Source organism: Amblyomma americanum, chromosome 9 (genome assembly GCF_052857255.1).
Source record: "Amblyomma americanum isolate KBUSLIRL-KWMA chromosome 9, ASM5285725v1, whole genome shotgun sequence".
NCBI lineage: Eukaryota > Metazoa > Arthropoda > Arachnida > Ixodida > Ixodidae > Amblyomma > Amblyomma americanum.
The window spans coordinates 134,737,308-134,758,717 of record NC_135505.1 but is presented as its reverse complement, the minus strand read 5'-3'; the positions used below and the strand labels follow the sequence as shown (position 1 = coordinate 134,758,717).

At 47.9% G+C, this 21,410-nt stretch overlaps 3 protein-coding genes across 3 annotated transcripts; 1 reads left to right on the top strand and 2 right to left on the bottom strand.

Annotated features, from left to right (window-relative positions):
- Window positions 1-2,629: 2,629 nt before the first annotated feature.
- LOC144104459 (neprilysin-1-like) lies at window positions 2,630-8,786 on the bottom strand. The gene is made up of 2 exons (XM_077637476.1): window positions 8,135-8,786; window positions 2,630-6,454 (listed from the first exon to the last, which is right to left on the bottom strand). The coding sequence occupies exons 1-2, from the start codon at window positions 8,252-8,254 to the stop codon at window positions 4,229-4,231; spliced, it is 2,346 nt and encodes a 781-aa protein (XP_077493602.1). The 5' UTR covers window positions 8,255-8,786; the 3' UTR covers window positions 2,630-4,228.
- Window positions 8,787-9,896: 1,110 nt separating this feature from the next.
- Window positions 9,897-14,358, bottom strand: LOC144105563 (inducible metalloproteinase inhibitor protein-like). Its single transcript, XM_077638684.1, has 3 exons — window positions 14,168-14,358; window positions 12,201-12,507; window positions 9,897-10,262 (listed from the first exon to the last, which is right to left on the bottom strand). The coding sequence occupies exons 1-3, from the start codon at window positions 14,229-14,231 to the stop codon at window positions 10,049-10,051; spliced, it is 585 nt and encodes a 194-aa protein (XP_077494810.1). The 5' UTR covers window positions 14,232-14,358; the 3' UTR covers window positions 9,897-10,048.
- Window positions 14,359-15,509: 1,151 nt separating this feature from the next.
- Window positions 15,510-20,689, top strand: LOC144104458 (uncharacterized). Its single transcript, XM_077637475.1, has 3 exons — window positions 15,510-15,680; window positions 16,601-16,934; window positions 18,219-20,689. The coding sequence occupies exons 1-3, from the start codon at window positions 15,635-15,637 to the stop codon at window positions 18,427-18,429; spliced, it is 591 nt and encodes a 196-aa protein (XP_077493601.1). The 5' UTR covers window positions 15,510-15,634; the 3' UTR covers window positions 18,430-20,689.
- The last annotated feature ends 721 nt before the right edge of the window (window positions 20,690-21,410 follow it).

Below are 21,410 nucleotides of genomic sequence, written 5' to 3'. Positions count from 1 at the left end.
CGGCAGAACAATGTCGCGCCTGTACATGTTGCCAGACCAGCTGCACCATCCCAAGCGTTACGGAGCACATCAACTTGGCGAGCAGACGAGTTTCCTTCACCTGCCTGCGCTTGTGCTTAGACACGAGCTTCCGTACTCAGCCGAAGTAATGTGGTGCATACGTCAGCCGACTGCGCCAGGGCCGCATTTCTCATCGTTTGGAAGGTAGTCTCGCGTTCGTCGCGACACCAGTGACTGACGGCGGCAGTTTTCATTAGCGCCGCGCAAACAATACTGTCTATAGGCAAAGCAGCGCATAGCAGAGATGGCGCTGAGGTCAATGTCGCTTCAATGTAAGCCACTCTCCACCCAGCGCCCTCTCTGTTTTTCCGGTTACCTACAGAGGTGTGTGCTTATAGGACGGTCTACAGAGTGTAGATTGTTTGCAACACGGGTGGCGAAGTCTCTCGCCAGGCGGAGGGCCTGCAGTGACGCTTTTCGAGAGGAGGAGGGTGAATTGTCGAGGCATAGTCCGTAGCGGTAGATGCGCTGAAGACAGCCTGGGACAAATGAATTCGCTGTCGTAGTGCGTTGTAACCTGAAATTCCGCCGTTTTATTCTCTGGCTGTTTACGCTGTAATCTCCGCTGTGTCACATGCGATCCAGGCTGTAAGGATACGAAATGGCTTTCCGTTTCATGCTGGCAGAAGTAACATGAATTCTTAACTGTAGCACTGCACAAAAGACATTTAATTCCCAGGATATTTGTAGAAAAAAAGGTGAAAGTGTCAGCTGGCAGAATAGCAGGTTTTCTTGGAAACATCACTTATTGCAAACGCTAACCCCTACCGACAAAATAACCTAAAACTTCAGCGGTAAAGAAGGGCAGGTAGATGATTTCTTGACACTCACAAAGTGAACAATGGAGGGGAAGGTCTCAGGGTGTTTGCCAACGTTTCGACACAAGGACTTGACTTCGTCTGGGGCAAAGCATTGTTCATTGTCGGGGTTTAAGTAGAGCCTTCACCTCAAGAGGATTATCTCTTTAGCAGTCATCAAGCCTGGTCAGGATATACTCACCCCATCCTAACATCCTCCTCACTTCACGTCCTCCTTCCTCGCACCGGGCCTTCCTCCCCGGAGTGAAGGCCCTATATAAACCCCCGCCCAAATGATGAAGGCTTTGCCCGGACGAAGACAAATCCTCTTGCCGAAACGTTGGCAAGCACCTTGAGGCTTTTTCTCAACCTTGTTCACTGTGTGAGTGCCTAAAACTTCAATGGCCATCCACAGTGCTAGCTTTTGATTGAATAATTTAGAATTTTTCTACACATTCAAGTCATTCACCTGAGTATGTAGGAGCAGTTTCAGCGCTCTTAGGCGTTCAGAGATTACCGTATAATATGCGAGTAAGGACCGCACTCGAGTATGCATGTATAAAAAATATTGTCTCCCTGAAGTCGACGCTGACAAAATCTTCCGGAGAGGACGCTTCATGTGGGGCCTGGCTTCCATACGGGGGATACGTGTCGCACGGCTATTGTCTTTAGGTGCTCGATGGAGCGTGTTATGCACGGCAATTTCAATTTGCCGCATCGAATGGGCCACGGAACCTATTTTCGCGCTTTTACAAATCGACATAGTGGCATATCGCTTGAACCGCTGCAACCACGTAACTTTCATGCGCTAGGAGTGGCTTGAGGACTCCCGTCGGATGTATATGAAAATTAAAGTCGAGAATTACCAATTCTCCATACATGGGCTTTAGCTTACTATCGCTATCCGAATAACTGCCATCCGTAAACACTGGGTCTGAACACTGGAAGCGAAGTAAAAACCAAATCGCCAGCGCACCGAGCTCGCATTTGGCCTAACCACGCAGATCGACAATTTTTTTTTGTTATTTGCACTGTGCTCTTTCAAAAGGCCTATGGTGCGTGTCTCGGTTCTGTCGTCCTGTGTGTTTCTTGAGCTACAGTCAAGTCACATGTTACCGACTTGTCCAAGTATACACACTTGTGATGCTACCTTGCAAAGTTGAGAAAATCACGTGTGTAGAAAAAAATACAAAACAGCCATCACATGCGTCACGAATGCAGTATAAATCAAGTTTTTTATAATTGTACACGAAATAAACCCAATACACCCATTAACCTGCTGAATCCCCTTATAAAAAGGTCTTTAGACAGTCTATAAACTTCTTACAGGCTCTATTGCCTTTCTATAGATAATTCTTTGTCTATTTCTAGTCTATAGACTGTCTATAGAAAAAGTCTACTACTAGTGTTTGCCCACAAAATCTGTAGATTGTCTATAGACTGTCTGTAGTATTTGTATTGCATATAGACTCTTCTCTAGGGTTTGTCTATAGAGAGTCTTTAGACTTTATAGACAGAAGTCTATGGACTGTCTAAAAAATTTTTGTGAGGGTCAAGAGTAATTTGGCCGTAAATCTATAACGTACAATGGATGTTTTGGAGGCACTAGCAAGCTGACTAACGGTGTAGCCACCTCTTGTATTCCACCGTGAATGCACTTCATGGAGCACGGGTCTGTACCATAGTAGACTTGCCATCCGTGAACAGTACGTGTGAGCAGAATACTGACTTTCACAAATGAAAAAAGTGCCTACAATGCGTGCATGATCACTGCCGTTGTATTTTAGTGTATTTATTCTGTGTGCCGTCATTGTGTAATGCCGATGACAGTATATGTGGTTGATGGCGTATAGTTTCATTTTCTCGATTCTTACGCGCATGTCATCTTTAGGGAATTTTTCCGGAAAAATGCGCACGTTAGAACCGAGTAAAAACTGTACGTGTCCGCGAGGAAAAGGGCGTGTATACCGTTTGCTCAACAGCTGGGTAGATATTTTTAAAAAATGGGACAACAAAAATAGCCTGCGTCGATGATCTGCGCATGAGCCCACTTTGTGCGCCGTCGAAAAAAAGAATTGCCGAAATGTCCTCTATCCGCACGTTGATACTTTTTTTCTCTCTGAGTAGACCCGTTCCTAGGAAGGTGTTATGCTGGTCTGATGTCGAGCTGAAACAAACGTGTTAGAAATAAGCGCTCTGTCCGAGTCACTTTTTTATTATCCAGCGAATTACCACTGCTCGTTTCAAGAAAAAAAACGATACATTGTCTGCAGCATATGCATTTCCCCCAAAACAAATCGTGTATGGTATCTGTGCCCCCGATGTGCCTATTTATGCTCCGGATATATGTCACATACATCTCAACTGCGCTTTCTGAAAAGTCCCATCAAAGTCCCGTCAAATCCACATCGCATATAAGCACAGCACTTCAGTTTTAATCCGTGCGCTCAACAGTGTGTCTGCATGCAAGACTAGACAGCACTTCACGGCGATATATATACATTAATACGGCAAAAAAGTACCAACGGCATAGTAGAAACAAAAACGAACGTCCGGCATTCATAGTTTTTCAAAGCTAATTACTGAATGGGCTGCGTGCGAGAATCCGTGTGCCTTAGACATGTGACACTTAAAGTAGGAGCCCAAAAGGCATTAACACAATCAGACAGCTTGCTTTAGGGTCCATTCCGCGCACTTCTCTTGAAGATTTACTGCGTGTGTAATAAAAAAAGGACAAATATGCTACAAAAAAAACAAATCTTAGTCGATGTCATTAACGCAGCTAGCGCGAAGAAATACTGACACGAAATGGGCTGAAGGATTTTAAGAGTGGCAACCTGCGCGCTTTTCCGACAACCCATAAATTAATTTGAGAAAATATTGCACACAATTTACAACTCACACATGCCAAAAGGCTCCTTGATTACAGCACTTAACAAAGATTCAACGAGAGACGAAAATTCTAAATTCCTGCACGAACCAAAATTGAGGTCCTCATAATAAATATTAAGTGTATTTACCAGTGGCATAAAAAAAGGTAATAGGTTGGTCGTGTATGGTATTCGTTCCCCTAGCTCGTTGTTTTTGCATTTGGACGCGAAGCCACATTACAACCTCAATTCCGCATGTACACTGAGTCTAAAAAAAAGCCCTGACTGAAATAAAATGAGGTAAAGCGCTGCTTCGAATATATAATCGTTGCCCGCAGACACGAAATGGCAGTCACGAAACAACAAGAGGTAAGTAAACGAAGATAATACCAGCGGACCATCTCCACATTTTTGCCCGATGAGCACTAGAACTCCCTTGGACGTCCCGTGGAGATCCTAAATGTCCGCGCGACGTCCACTGGATATCCATTGGACGATAAATCACAGGTCACACCCCTCGCTGTAAGTCATATTTTTGCGAGCGGCGCAGCCGAAAGCATCGGCGAACTTGGTGGAGAGCCGAAGCGGCATATTGCACCAGTCAGCTTGGCTTGGCTCTCCTTGACTCGCCGTCTCTTCCAGCCGGGCGCCGCAGCTGGCAAAGCATATGGCCAGGAAGAACAGCTGGTCTGCTGTGTACCCCTTAAAGCCGCTGCTCCAGTCAGGATAGCCGGGACTCGAGGCAAGGGCTTCATACAGGGGCTTCAGTGACGCCGCCGCGACGAACATTGCGTACAGGTACCCGCTATCAACGTCGCGCCCAGACGTGACCACCTGAGCTATCGTTACGTTGGACCGGTCCTGTACAAAAGCCTCTCTGATGCAGCGCAAGATGCCGTCCTTTTTGTCATCGCTGCTTTCTTTAGGATGTCCGCTCAAGGAAAGGTCCACGGCAGGTCCCGTTGGGTCCATCGCGGCCAGCAGCTGACGGGCAAGTAGCGACCCGACGACGCCATAGTTCACGCTCTCGTACGCGCCCGCCGGAAACACGGGGTCCAGCATGTACAGGCTGGGAAGGACGACCATTTGAGGCACTAACGACGTGTCGTGTTGCCGCCAGAGGTCTGCCCAGTGCAAGTCACCCGAGATGTGCAGTGCCCACGCTGTCTTGTCCGGTGTGGAGGCGGACGACGACGGTGGTTCCAGGAATCGAAGGACCTTGTCCCAGCTGTTGTGAGGGATTCGGCTGAGGTTGTCCAGGAATTGGCCACCGAAGTCGGGCAGGCTTTCAGCCAACCCAGAAGGTCCGTCGATTCCTCCTAGTTCCCCGGTCAGCGCTGCTTCATGCGTCATGGCCGTCTCGTTGAGCAACCTCAGCACCAAGGGGCGAGAGGAGTTGGGAATCCAAGACGCGGTCCTCAGCGACTTGCCTAAGAACTGCTTCACCGAGGTGAAGATTTCAGACACCTTCCTGATACGCTCGGCGTCAAGCAGGAGCTTAACACTTGGCGTGGTCAGGAGCCTCGGCGCCAGGCGGTTCACGAGTCGGTAGCATACGTCGGGGTGTCTCTCTGCGAGGTTGGAATGACCGCCATAGATGAGAGTGGCGAGCTTGGCACTCTCGAATCGGCCCAGGTACTGCACCACAGAAAGACCCATGAAGTCCAGCAGGTTCTTGTTCTCCACGTTAATGAGGATTCGGCCCATGGCGACCATTTGGCGCCGGTTGCGGACTTCCACTGGAATCGAGGATATGAACTTCGCTTCTGGCTCGTTTAAGTGCTTCCTAACCAACCGGGCCCACTGCTCGCCAGAAACGGACAGATTGAGATGTTTGGCGAAGCTTTTTAGGCTGTCGTAGTGCATCCAGTATTGCTGACGTACATCTGCCTTACCCCCTGCTAGTTTCTCAAGGATATCTTGCTGGAGTCGATCGAGGGCTTGACAGTGGACCATGTCAGAATTTCTGACGCCGCGGTCTGTCATGGCTTCTCGTAAGGCACAGATGTGCACCGCGTTGCTTTCACGAAGCCTGCGTTCTTCGAGAAGAGTTTCGGGGCCGAAACCAAGGGAGTTGTCGGTGAAGACCAGCCGCGAAGATGAAGAAATCGCGAATTTCTGGGGCCCTCGAGACGTCGGTTCCGGTGCAATGAAGACAAAGTAGACGTAAAAAAAGACCGGAAGGTGCCAGTTGAGGGACAGATCGAGGGCGACATCGAGGGCGTTGGCGTCGTTGTCGATCTCGGGCCAGGGAAGACGACGCTCCTTGAGGAACAGCCGGAAGTCTCCAAGCGTGTCAGGAGTCGGCTCGGTGACGCAGCTCTGGTACAGCATGGCTGCCTTTTCGTAGCCGTCTTGGTTCTTCGGCGGAGGGCTCGCATTGGCGGCGTTTCTCATGACCACCTTCCTGAAAGTCAGCATCGAGTCTTCGAGGAACGTCCGGCCTCCAGAAGCGGGGCGCCACTTGTCGCACACGTAGCGATGGAAGTCATCGCACGGGTCTCGCGAGGTGTTGATGGAAGCCTCCAGGGCCCGCACGTAGGCTCCGCACTGCTCCGCCCAGCAGGGGATGGTGTGTCGCGGAGGGCCCGCACGCGGGAACAGCACCACGGCGACCAGCAGCAGCAGAGCAACCAGGAAGCCGCACGAGCAGAGGGCACTGCTCAGGCCGCGACACCAGGCGTACTCGCTACGGAGCCTTGTCAAAGGCGTGATGGGAGGCCGCGACTGCAGGACATGAAAGTTTCAACACGCACTGATTGCTAGCATATTCAAACTCGCTTAATTCTAACTTCTGGTTTAACCAGCTGCTTACTTTGAATAAGTGGGGGTTAATTGACGAAGACAAAGAAAGAAAAAAACGACGGGCCAGTACACTTATTAGGCGGATGCCTGCTTAAAAATTACACGAACTAACCCACGCGTGAAAAAGTCTTACTCCAAATGGTACATTTGTCCAGTCACCATCAAGTCTATTACGTTAATGAAACTCAAGACAGCTGCAACAAATTTTTTTCCTATTATCCTTCATGTTTGGATTAAAGATTATGGAATGCACTTTCAGTTATTTTGGCATAGCATTCTCATCATGGCCACGATAAAATTCCGAAACTTCAAGTTTGGTGCTCTACTCTGCTGAAGAGATGACAGCAATCGTACTGTTCTTCTCAATAAAGGTAGGAAATCTCTTGAATTGCATGTAAACACAAAGACGCGCCACGGACTGCGACTCCCCTTTGCTTACAAGATAGCCTAGTGGTGAATTCGAGAGGTGGCATCCCTTCGTGGCCAAAGGAGCAACCGATGCAAAGCACAATACCAAAGAGCAGCCCACTGGAACGATGGTTGGGTAAGTTGGACGGCTGATTCCCAGGTGGCCCGGCCCGTCAAGTCTGGTTCTTTCTTTTGCAGCCACACCCTTTGAGATCATGTCATGACAATGAAGCAACGCCCACTGGTCAGAACTGAATGATGTCACGCATAATGTCATGATGATGCGCCACGTTGATTGGGTTGAAGGCTAGTCATTGATTTGTCCGGACAGAATGGCGTCATTTGTGACCATGAAGTCCTAGACTAGAGCTTACCCTCGGCACTAATGAAATCGTAGATGCATACACGCAACAGACATCCTACACCCATACAAATGAGTACTTTAATCGTCATTGTAGCAATGGTAGGCATATATATTCAATCTAAATTTTTAGTTGTGTTTTACACACTAATGGATATTACAGTACAATGGGGACCGAACGATGCGAAGGGCACAGCACACGATCACCTCTGCCACCAAGTCCTCGGCTTAAGGCTGCACAAAAGGGAGGCGCAATGAAAATCTCTTCTTAAAGCGAAAGTATCAGATGGTTCATCAACACGAAACCCCAACGTCGCCTAAAAAAAATGACGGACGATTAAGCGTAGTTAGGTCAAATGCTACTCTGGTGCAGTATAGCTCTTTAGTTTTCACACTTCGGTTTCGATTAGAGAATCGGTTTTCAAGGTCAGGCAGGCTTCGGACAAAAATTGGCAAAATCCTACTTAAGCTCCGCCTTAAGGGTATGCCACGACAGCGCGTTAACGGGCTAATGCCCCATATGTACGGAATTGGTCATTCTCTCCTTCACATTTATAGATCGCTGGGAGTCCTCATACCCCTCCTGGCACAGTGCTGCAGTGGTTAAGCGGTTAAGCGATGCGCCACTGCCCTACGTGCTCCAAATTCCTCGATTTAAGTAAATAAGTTCTTATTACCATTACTACTGTCTCAAAGCCCCACAGTAGCTTGCGAAAGAGGCCGATGCTTACAAGCGCCTGTATTTCGTTCAGTCACCTCTTCTACAGGCTCCGTCTTCGGTGAAAGCGCGGTTAGAAGGCGGTAATCTATCTATACCTCAACGTGTCACTCACGCTGGAGGAAATCTCGGCAGAGCAGCTGGGAGGCCGGTGGGACTTCCACTGCGGCGAGCCAACGAGGATCGAGCGCAGGGTGCCGCCCTGGGACTGGGACAGTGCCGGGCTGCTAGTCATGGCGGCGGCGGACCGCTCCAGTCGTCTGCCCCGCGTCGGAGCAGCTGTCCGCGTGAGTGGTGACGGCGTTAGTCCTAGCGTCTCTGCTCGATGGCTGCGTCTTCTCTGCGTGCGAATTGAGCGGACGTTCTCCAGAGGGGGCAGAGGATGAGACAGGCAGGAGCAACCAGGACGGCGGCAGTCTTTCTTCTTCCTTATCTTGTTCCCTCTCACGCAGATGGCTCGCGGCGAACCGAGGCCTCGGATGATGATGATGGTTTTTGTCAGATGATGAAAGCATTCAAATTTGTAGCGCCCACCCACGCCGCACCGCAGAGGCGCTGAGACCAGCGCGCACAATAGTAGTAGTAGTCCTCAGACGTTGCTGGCACATACCCACTGCGGGGGAGTGGCCAAGACAGAGGCGGTTAATTACTGGATACAGGAAACTTTTGGACGGAAAAGGAGTGGAAATAGTGTGTAGGCTGATAAATTGGAAGACGCAAGGACAGGGGTCCTGTTAACTTGGAGATCGAAGACGAGACAATGGCTTAATGTGCACAATAGTACACAATACCTCTAATGTTGCAATGTCGTACTGACTTAGAGCGGGAAAAAGAAATTAGAATAGGAGTCGCTGCGTTTCTTGAAGGAAATTCTACGCAGCAGAGCGCACACTCCTGTCGCTTCGTCCAAGCAAAGAAGCGCCAATGGAAAGAACAACCGCGGAAGATACAGGCAAGCCCAGTTGATGAAATGGAATTTGCAAAAGCCGCTTCCTCAAATGAGAGAAGCGGCGGCAGAACAGCAGAGAAGGACGCATCTAGGAATTCCCGTTACAAAGTTGGGACTCATTTTGTCGGTCCCTCTTCTTCGGTGCGAGCGCCAGAGGTTTCGCATATCGCATAAGGTTCGCGAATGCCTCCACAATTACAAAACAGCTACCGGCAGATTCCCTTGCTAATTGTATGCAAAATTTCCGCATTTAAAGGATCTTTTAGGAATTTTCATGTATTCAGTTCTCTGATATTCTCTCTCTTTAGTTTGTTATTTTCTTGCTTTCCCCTTCAGTTATTTTGATATATCACTCAAGGCACAACCATTAGCTTGGCACCAGTCTACCCTCTTCTTTGGCTCTCCTCACTGAATCCTGGCCAATTCCCCGTCGTGGGTATGTGCCATGTCACGAAGGCAACAACAAAGAGGGCACGTCGGTGAGCCGTTTCGGCGTTAGTTTTAAGGCTTTCCTAGTTACAGTACCATAACAGTGACCATCGAAGCTGCTGCACATAACATAATGTATCTGTTAGGCTAACGCGATCTCCGTAGCGTTACTTAGGTAAAAGCACACAAAAAATTATCTTGAACAAAGCCATATAGAAGCCTGCTTCGTTAAGCTTTTCCTCTTTACAGATCTTCCACTGGAGGGCGATTGTTATAGCAGTGCGCTTTTCAAGTATGCATTTTCACATCAGCGCCATCTAGGAAGTTTTGTGTTTCCTACATTTAGCGGTTCAAATCGGCAAATATAGGCGCTGACTCCAGCGCTTGTCGTCTTCATTCCAGTATTTTTTATTTCTTTTTCGCCTTCAGTTTTTTTTTTTTCACCTCTATTTTTGCGTTTCATCGAAAACCTCTCCATGATGTTCCAGTGTTGAACTTTTGGGGTGGTCGATCCTATCCCACTCATGGGTATGTGCCATGTTATCGAGTGCACAACAACAACAACAGCAACAACAACGACAACAACAGCCCTTTTATACTCGTGGCTACAGGCTGCTCTGCGACAGTCCCGGCGTGTTCAGTGAGCAGCAGCTAGCAGCTGTCGACGCACGTTCCGTTTGGAAGCGTGTAGAAGCCTTGTTTGCACTGGCATCCAGGCTGCCCGCAGGGGGGGCCGCACCGACTATGGCCTCCGTGATCGCACGTCTTGGGAAAACAGGTGACGCTGGAGACGTAGACCTGGTTTGGGTCCCGGCACAGCGGAGGACAGACGTCTATCGGTACGCAGGTGCCGTTGTGGGAGGATCTGCGGTACGAAGTGATTGCATTGTCCATGCTTTCGTGTGAGGTGTGTTCCTTGGGTGCAACTTCTTCACAACGGCGTAGAATTGAGTTATGTTACATTCAAAGTAGAGCTCAGATTGCCCTACTTTTGCAGCATTAGTTCTTACAAGCGGACTCGCGGTCTTCTTCCGTTTAAAATGACGTCATCGCATAGCAAGGTCACATGGCCCACTGTCATCAATTTGAATATGCTAATGTTTATATGAGCATTCGTTGTCATCATCACACTTACAAAAATTTCTTTAGGCAGTCTGTAGACTGTCCATGGACTTCCATCTATAAAGTCTATAGACTCTCTATAGAAAAACGCTAGAGAACAGTCTATAGACAATACAAATCGTATAGACAGTCTATAGACAAGCTATAGATTCATGGCCATACACATTTAGTACACTTTCGTCTATAGATATTCTATAGACTATGAATAGACAAAAAGAAATATCTATAGGAAGGCAATAGAGTCCATAAGAAATATATAGACTGTCTATAGACCATTTTTGTAAGGGCAGCTTATGTACATCCATTGCAGGACAAATTCTTCCACCACTGACCTCCAGTTAACCTTGTTTTCCTCCATCTGCGACCTGCCTACTCCCGCAAGCTTCTTAGTTCGAATTTCATTAACAGATGTTAGTGCAAACAACAACGTGCAGATCTGTGAAAAGAATAATGGGAATAATTAATTGATGGTGATGCTGATGAACAAACCTTGGGTTTTTGTGTTAATTAACGTGCATAATTTTTATTACCCTTTCGTTGTCAGTGGGTAGAGTGACCCACTAAACAACTTCCATATTGACGATGCACATGCGTGACCTTCATGACCCCTTTTACAGCGAACGCTGGGACTCGGGTCGCATTATGGAAACTCTGCTGCAAGCTCTTGCTGGTATGCAGGCAATGCGGCCTATCCGTCCCATGGATTGTAATGGCCTGACGCGAAAAGCAGCAAAAGTGGCGCCACGCTCTGCAAAAGCACAACCTACACAAATTTCATGACGAACCCTGCATCCGCTGTCCTATATAATCCTGTTCCTGCCGCAAGGCGTGCATTCGTTGCACACTTCGTTTGATATCGAAGTAGATTTTTTTCGGAGCTAGTTGGTCCACTGGCATAAGTAAAGCAGCGCGAAAGAAGGTGCCTGAAGGCGGAACGAAGACTGGACAGGAAAGAGCGTTGAACTGACAACTGATTTTTCCATCTCCTATATTTTATGTTGTAAATCAGTTTCACTCAGCGCTATTTTTTTCCCATCCAAATTTTAAAATTGTAATGAAACAGTACTCAAATAGAATCAGAATCGAAATAGAATCGCAATAAGAATGAAATCAAAATTGGAATAGAACAGTGCAGGAATACGATCAGATTTGAAATAGAATCGGAATTGAAATAGAATCATAATATTAATAGATTGTTTTTGGTTTATGATATATTAGAGCTTAACGTCTCAAAGCGACTCAGGCTATGAGAAACACCGTAGTGAAGGCCTCCGGAAATTTCGACCACCTAGGGTTCTTTAACGTGCACTGACATCGCACAGTATACACGGGCCTCTAGCATTTCGCCTCCATCGAAATTCGACCGCCGCGGCCGGGATCGAACCCGCGTCTTTCGTGCCAGCAGCCGAGCGCCGTAACCAATGAGCCACCGCGGCGGAACAATAGACTGGTGAATGAAAGACAATGAAATAAGAACTCGAATAGATTGGCAAGTGAAAGACGTGAGCTATCGCATTTCCTTTGCGTCGATCTAATTCATAGCCCCTAATTTTTTTCCCTTCCATATATACGCAACGTAGTGAATCGGATCCAAGACCGGTTAATTTTTCCTGCATTTCCCTCGTTTGTTCCTTCTCTTTTTCTTTCACTGCGCAAACTGTAACGGAGCGCCCTTGCTCACCTGACATAGCCGGGTAAGCAGAAGCAGCCCCCCACGCAGATGTCTGGGCACACTTCGGACAGCGTTCCGTTGCAGATTGGGGCGCATCGGCTGCCGCAGCTCTTGTAGTCGGCGTAAAGGTCACCCCGGCACGTCAGGCAGCTGTCGACGGGCTCGCATGCACCGAACAGGGACCGCCAGTAGCCGTCCTTGCATACGCAACCCGAGCAGGTCTCGACGGGCCTCGGCGTCTGCCGGGTCACGTTGCAGATGCACACGTTGTCCGGGTAGCGGCACGGATCTCCGGGCACTTCGTTGGCCTGGCACACTGCGGAGGAAACGGTGGCGACGAGGTTCTAGAAAAAAGCCTAAAGCCAGATACAACTCAAGAACGAAGGGGATTTTCTCCCTAAAATTACCCCCTTCGAGCCAATGGCTTCGGCCGATTCTCAGGAACAGGCTGGCGTTACAATGCAGGGATGGGACACTCCCCATTCATCAAGCACTCCCTGCAATGTCACGCTAACAGCCCTATGGGAATCGGCGGATGATGCCATTGGCTGGAAGAGAGAGAGAGAGAGAGGGGGGGCTTTAACGAGAAAAGGTGCTTCGCTCTTGAGTTGTATCCAACTATAGTCTCTTTCTCCAATTCCTCGTCCTGCATCAGTTTTCGCTGTTTCCACCGTCTGTGCATCATGAACCTGGGCATTCGGAAAGGCCTTAATTCTGTATAGTGGACGCGGGGGCTGATGATGATGATGATGTCCCTGTCCATCCTGTCAGCTAAGCGCACAACCAAGTCGAAGCTATTTCTTTTGAACTTCTGACAGGTAAAATGGTCAGTTTCGGCTGCAGTTTTCTACACGCGGCTCTGTTGGTGCTGGAAATGAATAGCCAATCTGTCCTTCACTATGGCGATCCGCGAGTGGTTCTTGTATATGCCTCCAGGCTTCTAGTATCGGACGATGAAGGCCGGCATTTGCAGAGTTCTCGGTAGTTCCCTTCCTAATTTTCACGATATTGCAGTCGGGTGAACAAACATCGCATTTTTGAGGAGAATAGAGATCTGCTTATCTTCAGCTACGTAATCTCCACTGAGGGACAAAGGGGTCCGCTGCTATCAGTAGCCAACCTGACAAGGGCAATTGACTAACCTCCCCAATCTTCCCATACATGACCCTTGCTTCGTACTCTTTTTCTTGGTTCCCACCCTGCATCTCCTGAAGACCAGAGCCTGCGTATGTGCTCTCTGTATTGAATTTCCTGGCCAAAATCATTTGCTTTCCTTGGTTTGAGTCGACTGCTTTAAATTTATAATGCTGCAGGCTGTCGCCACTTTTAGAATTACGCGCGGTCAGCGACACAGGGACATCCCACGAGATCTGTTGCGTACTCACAGAAATTAAATTATTTAGTACGGTACGGCACCTCATCTGGACGTGCCCCGGCACGGTGAGCCTCCGCGCTTCCTACTACACCTCCGCCCTCCACATTAAAATATACGAAGACTGAAGAGCCTTCAGTAGCGACGCCAAGCGGAAGCTCAGTGCCCTGCTGGACTTCATTTTGGAGTCCGACGGCCTAACCCTAACATAAACCTCCCACGTTCCTCTTAGGCCATCATTGTCAATAATATGTATGGATGAATTAATTAAATTTGTGGACAAGATTACCGCTCCTCATCCTAACACCCTTCCCACTTCACACCCTTCTCTCCTTCACTGGGCCTTCCTCTTCGGAGTGAAGGCCCTATTTAAACCCGGCCAATGATGAACGCTTTGCCCAGACAAAGACAAGTCCTCTTGTCGAACCATTGGCAAGCACCCTGAGGCTTTTCCCTTTCCTTTGTTCAATTTGTGAGTGTCCAGAAACCATCTGCCTGCCCTCTCTCTACCATGAACAAGGCTAAGTAATTTGAAAAAAGAAATTAAAAAGAACTCGTAAATTTTCTTGAAATGTGTGTCACAAAGGTGTCCCCGGAAACTCACCGCTTGCCTCTGAGAGTTGGACGACCACGGGGAGGGCAATGACGAGAATCAAAGTCGCCATCATCTTGCTCGAAAGGTGACTAAACTGAGGTCAGCGAAAAGCGACGCTACATCAAAGCCGGGTAGCAAATGCTCATGCTCGGCGGGTCCCTCCGTAAAAAAGTGTTCCTGCATCGCACGCTTCGACCGCAAAAAAAACCAAGAAAAACAAGTTGACGTTTGAAACTTTCCAAGCAGCAGGAAGACAGGTAGTGCGCGTGGCGCAGCTGCTGGTGTTTTTGCTCATTTCGCAGGAAAAAAAACGACCATAATAAAATTTTTTTCACTTTCTCGTGTCCTGGACTCGCTGCTCCTACATTTACTGCGCCAAGGACATTCGAACAAGTACGCCAAAGAGCCGTGGAAAGGCTTATTTTCCGGAGCGCTATACAGGCCTATCGTTTTTGATTCCGGGGCACAAACACTGAAATTTACTGGCTGCCGGCAGGCTTATATCCAACAGTTATAACCCAGAAAACATGCTCCTGAAACATGTTTAAATACTCCGCCACTGCTGGCTGTTCTGTAGAAGAAAAAGAGTGGCAGGATTTTAACGTAGCTAAACCGAGAAGAACGTGCGAAAGCACGTGTTTAGCCTAGTTGGCTCTTGGCTTTGCTTTGCTGTGTCGTCGGCACTCCTGGTGACGACATTAGACTAAGGTTAAGCTCTGATCGTGGTTAAGCTGATCTCATTTGTTCACGCCGCAGATGGAAGTTGATGAAGACAACGATGTGCAATGCACAGCGCCATACTGTGTTGCAGTTTAACATTAGGAGTGATCAGCTGATGAGATAGCATAGTGTCCTCGTTCAGTGGCCAGCGAAGCTGCTCTGTTTGGATATAACGGACTTTGCAACGTCGAATAAAACGAACTTCAGCGTGCTAACCCAGGATATATAACGAACTTTCGTCCGTTGACTTCGGAATATGTAACGAACTAGAATTATAACGTATTCAAACGATCCGCTGAGGATCGCCGAGGAATTTTTTTCTAACCTGAATGTTCACATACTTCTTGTTGTGACCGATCTATGCCTCCAACAAAGCTGCTGCGACAAAGGTCGCAAAGGCCGCAGTAGCAACATCTATTCGAAGGGCTGGGAACTGCGTAGGCGATGTCGACGGGGTTTTTTGCGGGCGTGGACCCTGAGCCGGCCGCAGCTGTTGATCGCCTGGCGCGCGTTAGCAACTGGAATTCTTGTTTTTTTTTTAATTCGAATTTTTCCGTGTGTGCCGCTCTCACCTATTCCATTCGTTGGTGCTTGTTTTGAACCAGGCTGCCTTACTGTCTGCGCACTGCACTATATGCTGCGTGGGCATTCACGAAGGGCACACACGTGGCAATCTCTGAAAACCGCCTATAAGGAAGAATAACGACCATCCAGCGGGTTCATATAGTCTTCGCAAGCAGGTCTCGGAGATCCAGGATGCTGACTGCGGTGCTTCTTTACATTGTCATCGCGTCTGCTTGGCGTACGTAACACGTGATTTAAGCCTACTCACAGCCTTAATTTTTAAACGAAATGCGTGCAGGCAACATTGTCATTAGCTCAAGCAGATTTCGGAATTCGCCGCAAGGTTCCCGTGGCGCTGTTCCCGCTTTGAGGTTGCAGATGGTTTATAAAATGTCCTGCATCTGAGAAGTGGCCGTGCAGTTCCTGGACACACTTAAGGGAATACCTTAAAGGTATCCTACCTCTGATCACAGCTAGCCCAAGAAGACTTCCTTAGGGGGAAGCCTTACGACTTAGCAGAAAGCCTTAAGACTTTCTTGAATGGTAAACCACATTTATGTTCTAAGTAAACTTATTGGATTGCTTCATTTCGACAGCATATGAATTGCAAGCGGTGAAATTCCGGAAGTTCTAAGAACGACGGATTCCTTAAGCCTCAGCATGTCCAGCATTCTCGGATAAAAATGTTGAAAATTGCAAAATTTTAAGATGCTGCTATGTAAATATTGAAGATAATGGTCCATTCTTCTGATATGTAGCAAAACATTTCTTTTAAACTGTTTCCATAGAGTGCATCTAACAGTTCAGACTGCCATAGAAAACCAATGGGGAATGCTTTTTACGATAGCAAAATCCTTAATAGAAAAAAAATCCACCACTGCCGTCGGCTGATCTGTGGATATATTGATTCTTATATATAGTGAAATCTCACATTGTGTGAAGAAATTGCGTTCATCAACGGTTTCTCGCTCAAAAATGCTTTTGTCCAGAATTGTTGGGCATGAGAAAGCACTTCGTACCAACCGTCGGTCACAAGCCCCAGAGGAAGTTTCTCGGACGCAAAAAGTCCGGAGCGACCCACACTGTTCCCGTCGAGGAGCCTTTCCGAATGAAGTTTATACTTCTCCTGAGAACACCGTCGTGTCTAAACCACTGCAGGAACTGCCAGTTCCTCTGCGACTACGGAGTGCGGTTTCAGCGAGGAACCTGGAGACCCGTGCGCTCGGCCGGACAGCCCGTGCTTCTGCAACGTCGACAGGAAGGACAAGGGGAGCAGGGACTCTTGTCCAGGCTGCGTATGCAAGGAAGGGTTCCGGCGGACGCCGTTCGGGGAGTGCGTCAACCAGACGCTGTGCCAGCTGTGCGACGAGGAACCGTTCGCTGGCTACAAAACGTGCGGCACTGCCTGTCCCCTTGTCTGCAACGAGACCGTAGCCCGGATGTGCGCGAGGATTTGCGTGCAAGGGTGTTTCTGCTACGACGGATACATCAGGTGAACGAGGGCCACGACGTATTTTAGTCACTGTCCACGCCGGTATTAAACCACAAGTCTGTTGGGGCGATCTGGAGTCGCATTTGCGAAGACCATTTGCGCGTGGCTATAGTTCTTGCTGGTCGATCCCTCGGCAGTGACCAATCTAAAACTTTAAGGACAACGCTTTCTTATACAACGTCAGAACAGTTTTCCAATTGCTCAGTTGAACCATAGATAACTGCATTTCATTGAGAATTTGGCTCTCGCGGTGGCCTAGTGCTCTGAGCATCTGCCTCGCATGCGGGAGGTGCGGGGTTCGATCCCCAGTGCCGCTGGGTACCCACCGGTGGTACAATGGGTACAAGCTTTCCCCTGGTCCGGTGCTCGGCTTATTTAGGGCTAAATGCTAGGAAAATGGGTCTTTGACCCCACCTTGAGTAGAAGAAAAATACCTTGTGCCATGGCGCTCTTTGGCCACAGATGTCCTTGCGCCATAAAAATCCATCATCGTCATCATCATCATCATCATCATCATCATCATCATCATCATCATCAGAATATGGCTCTCACAATGCTGCTACGAGTCTCATATAACGGTCTTCAGAGAGAATGAGCCATAAGATGCACCGCACCAATCCGACCTTCTTCATCTTAGTGCTAATATCTGATGAAGTGCTGACGGACTCCCGTGATTCGAACGTTCATTCTGGCTTCTGAGAAACTGTGCGCAGTGTTTTTCAGAAGTTTCTGCGACCCTTACGCGAGTTATAGAACAACGTGTTGTGCACGGTGAGCCTCCTGTTGTGCTTTGACATTGTGCAGGTATAGTACACTGACTGCCCTTGCTGTCTGAGTTCCCTTGATGCCCTTAAACTGCCAAACCTGAACCCTACAGGCGACTAACTATGCAGGACATGGAGATTGCTTTGTTCTCTTTAAAAAAATTTCTGGGAGATTTTTGAAAAGCTTTGCATATTCTTATTTACTTACTGCTCCCTGACACGGTGTGGGCGTAAGAAACAATAAGGGTGTGAAATGACATTATAGGCATGATTAATGGACTTCTGTATGCCAGAACAACACTGTGTGCAGTGAGGAACGTGGTAGTGAAGAGCTTTAGATTGGTTTCTGCCTTGCAAGGTTCTTTGACGTGCGCGTACACCGGTGTTTGAATGTAACCTTCGCCGCACATCAAACGGTTGAAACCGATATACACGCGTTTACTCTTTTTCGCAGTGTGGTCTACTGGCTACGCAATTAGCTAAGCGTACAAAACCTTGCTCAAACAACTGCCACTTCCAGGTCTTCCAGGACAAACGGCACCTGTGTCCTGATCAAAGACTGCCCTCCGCTCTGCCCCGATCCAAGCATGGTCTTCTCGCAAACGACGTCGTGCAACCCCCCGTCATGTGACCAGGTGTGCCCCTCTGTCTGCGGCGGGCCGAATTGCCAGTGTCCGCCGGACATGTTCTTGCAGAACGGAACCTGCGTGCAGCAGTGCGCCCAGGACTGAAGAAGGACCGAGTGCTTCGACGCCGTGCAGTGATTGTTCTTACCTCTTTTCTTATTTCTCTTATGCTCGAGGATTACAGAGCAATAATACTTGCCTCGCGCATTATTTAGGGAAAACTCTAGCGGTTTTCTTCACGTTTTCACACTCTAAATATTTTCGTAATTCACATGTCTTTGGTTGCTATGAAGACGCGCACGAATTCCAGAGGAGATCATTCTCTGCTCCTCCCGCTGGAAGCATCACACCTCACACGTAAAAGGTCAGTGCAGTAAATGTAAATGCGACAAGTTATATTATTCTTACCGTAATATATTGACCAGATCTTTCAGGAACACTATGCAGCGTCTGCGGCGTTGTCCTCATTGTAGTAACTACCCTATTGAAAAATGTGTATAGGCTTTAACGGGTCAGAAAGCAGGATTATGACACATTTTGTTCAGCTCTATAGGAGTAACATTCCAAAACCGACACAGGCCATGTAGGACGCCGTAGAGAAGGCCTTTGGGTAAGTTCGACCACCTGGGGTTCTTTTTCACCACAAACGAGCCTCAGGTTGAGGCGGGAGAATTTTTCGAAGCTGCGACCATATAGTTGCAGAGCACTGTATATGGCGTGTTTCATTGCATTTAATACATATTTGTCCTGAAGGAAACAAAAGGTAGTTTATTAAGAGCATCTGAAGCAATAAACCGGCTAATTGCTTATTATAATTATACTTTAGCAAACGTTTTTGTCGGGCTTAGACTGATTTCGTCTTGTCCATGAGCATTCTTTTATGAGTGTTTTTAGCGCATTTGGCTCGCAAACATGCTTGACATATAGTCCAAGTTTAGAAACTGGCCTTTTTGGCTATATACCACGAAATTTTATCGAAAACTCCAATCGATTAAAATGAAACGCCCTGTATACTTTTTTCATTGACCGTTCCGGCAAAAGCGCTTGAGTATCCATGTGAAACCGTTGCCCATCCCTGCTCTGGCTTAAACTCTGACCTAAACCGAGAACGTGCCTTCGAGTGCACCTCCATTTCAGCTCTCATTTTGCAGTCTTGTTTTCAAAACCACAGTAAACATAGACGGTGTCCAAAACCAGGAACAAAAGAGGAGAGGAAACAAAGCAAAACTCACCGTGACAATTTTTCAAGAAGCAAACCGTTGGCGGCGTAGCTGTGACACTTATAACCTATGCGGGTTGCGGCGCAATTTGTCTTACGACCCCTGGCGTGGTCGAAAACGCCGCAGCTGCTTCTACGACTCGGATTTCGCTATGACGTCCCCAATATTTTCTTCCGTCCTCGCTTCGTATACGTGCCGTGTTTGGCCGTGGTCCAATGCGGGTAGCAGCAGGGACTAGATCGCGCGTGGTTTCCAACAACCGGGGCCCGCGTCGGCGGAACAAGGCATTTTTTTTTTGTGCGTTCCTTTAGCTTGTGCAGAGTCCACCCGCGTGAGTTCTTTGATCTCTCTAACCATCTACGTTGTAGGCCGGCCATTTTTTTTTTATTTTCGGACGGGACTGCTAGGCCATCATTTTTTTTTCTGGCTTGCTCTCAGCAGGCCGTCACGTTTTGTGGACTGAGCACGTTGTGGTCTCCGTCAGCCTCATTGGTCTCAGTTATTCTTTACTTACGGCGGCCAGTTCGTTTGTACCGTATCATATGGAAAATCGAGCCTGCGGACCTTGACCACTTCTCTAGAGTTCGGGCTTACAACGAAGAGGTGTCAACGTCAATATTTCTTCGCCTTTGTGTTTGCATACATCACGGGAGGCCGACGTAGAAGCGGTGGACCTCAATTGGACGACGGTATCCTGGAGGTGAAATCTCAGAAGTAGGGACTGTTTGCTCCCTTAGCCGGCGCTTCGTTGGATTTTTCCTTACTTCTTTTTTCTGCGAAATAACGGACATCTTCGTCAATACCGCCGACTGGAAATCCACGATGCTGTCTGTTCTCCACATACTGCTTTGTTCAGTGCTGCTGGCAACCAGCGCTTCTCATGCCGAAGGTAAGTTTGAAGAAGGTGCATATTTGTTCAAAATCACATAAAATTGCACGTTGAATTTACAAGCATTCGGAGAAGACACGGCGCTGACGCAGAGAAAATCTGCGTTTTCAGTCTGCTTAATCTGTCCGCGTCAGCTCCACATCCTGCTCACTTGCTTCCCTTACAAACATTTCTTTAGACAGTCTACAGACTTTCCATAGTCTTCTGTCTATAATGTTTATAGACTCTCTGTAGACAAACCCTAGAGAACAGCCTATAGGCAATGCAAATCCTATAGACAGTCTATTGACAAACTATAGATTTATGGCCATACACTTTTAGTAGCCTTTCGTCTATAGACAGTCTATAGACAATGAATAGACAAAAATAAATATCTATAGGAAGGAAACAGAGACTATAAGAAGTCTATAGGCTGTCTATAGATTATTTTTGACAGGGTTGTCGCGTCTTTGTGTTGCAACAACGCTGGTTAATGACATCCTAGTCGAAATCAAGCGTTATAAATGGGCTTGAGCAGGGAATGTAATGCGAAGAAAATATAACCGCTGGTCCTTCTGGTTAACGGAGTGGATCCCAAGAGAAGGCAAGCATAGCAGGGGGCGGCAGAAGGTTAGGTGGGTGGACGAGATTAAGAAGTTTGCGGGTAATAGGGTGGGTGCAGCTGGCAAAGGACAGGGTTAATTGGAGAGACATGGGAGAGGCCTCTGCCCTGCAGTGGGTGTAGTCAGGCTGATGATGATGATGTTGATCTGAAGGCAAGCTTCCCGTTACAATGACTTTCGGATTCACTTGAGGGGTGTGTGAGTTTGTCGGCAGCATACAGCATTAAGTGTCGCTAATTCGTAAGATATCGTTTGCTCGTCTTGTATACTCATTGCTGCATAGAGCTCGGATACAAAGTTTGATGCGAACATGCTCTCCCTTTTTAGCGGTTTCCGCTCAGCGTGAAGAAAAACAAGGGGATGCAGGACTTGCAG

Coding starts and splice junctions, on each gene's coding strand:
- LOC144104458 (XM_077637475.1), top strand. CDS start 15,635: ATGCTGACTGCGGTGCTTCTTTACATTGTCATCGCGTCTGCTTGGC. Junction 15,681..16,600: donor TGTCATCGCGTCTGCTTGGC/GTACGTAACACG, acceptor AAACCACTGCAG/GAACTGCCAGTTCCTCTGCG. Junction 16,935..18,218: donor TGCTACGACGGATACATCAG/GTGAACGAGGGC, acceptor TGCCACTTCCAG/GTCTTCCAGGACAAACGGCA.
- LOC144104459 (XM_077637476.1), bottom strand. CDS start 8,254: ATGACTAGCAGCCCGGCACTGTCCCAGTCCCAGGGCGGCACCCTGCGC. Junction 6,455..8,134: donor CTGCCGAGATTTCCTCCAGC/GTGAGTGACACG, acceptor CATGTCCTGCAG/TCGCGGCCTCCCATCACGCC.
- LOC144105563 (XM_077638684.1), bottom strand. CDS start 14,231: ATGATGGCGACTTTGATTCTCGTCATTGCCCTCCCCGTGGTCGTCCAA. Junction 12,508..14,167: donor CCAACTCTCAGAGGCAAGCG/GTGAGTTTCCGG, acceptor TTTCCTCCGCAG/TGTGCCAGGCCAACGAAGTG. Junction 10,263..12,200: donor TGCTTACCCGGCTATGTCAG/GTGAGCAAGGGC, acceptor TTCGTACCGCAG/ATCCTCCCACAACGGCACCT.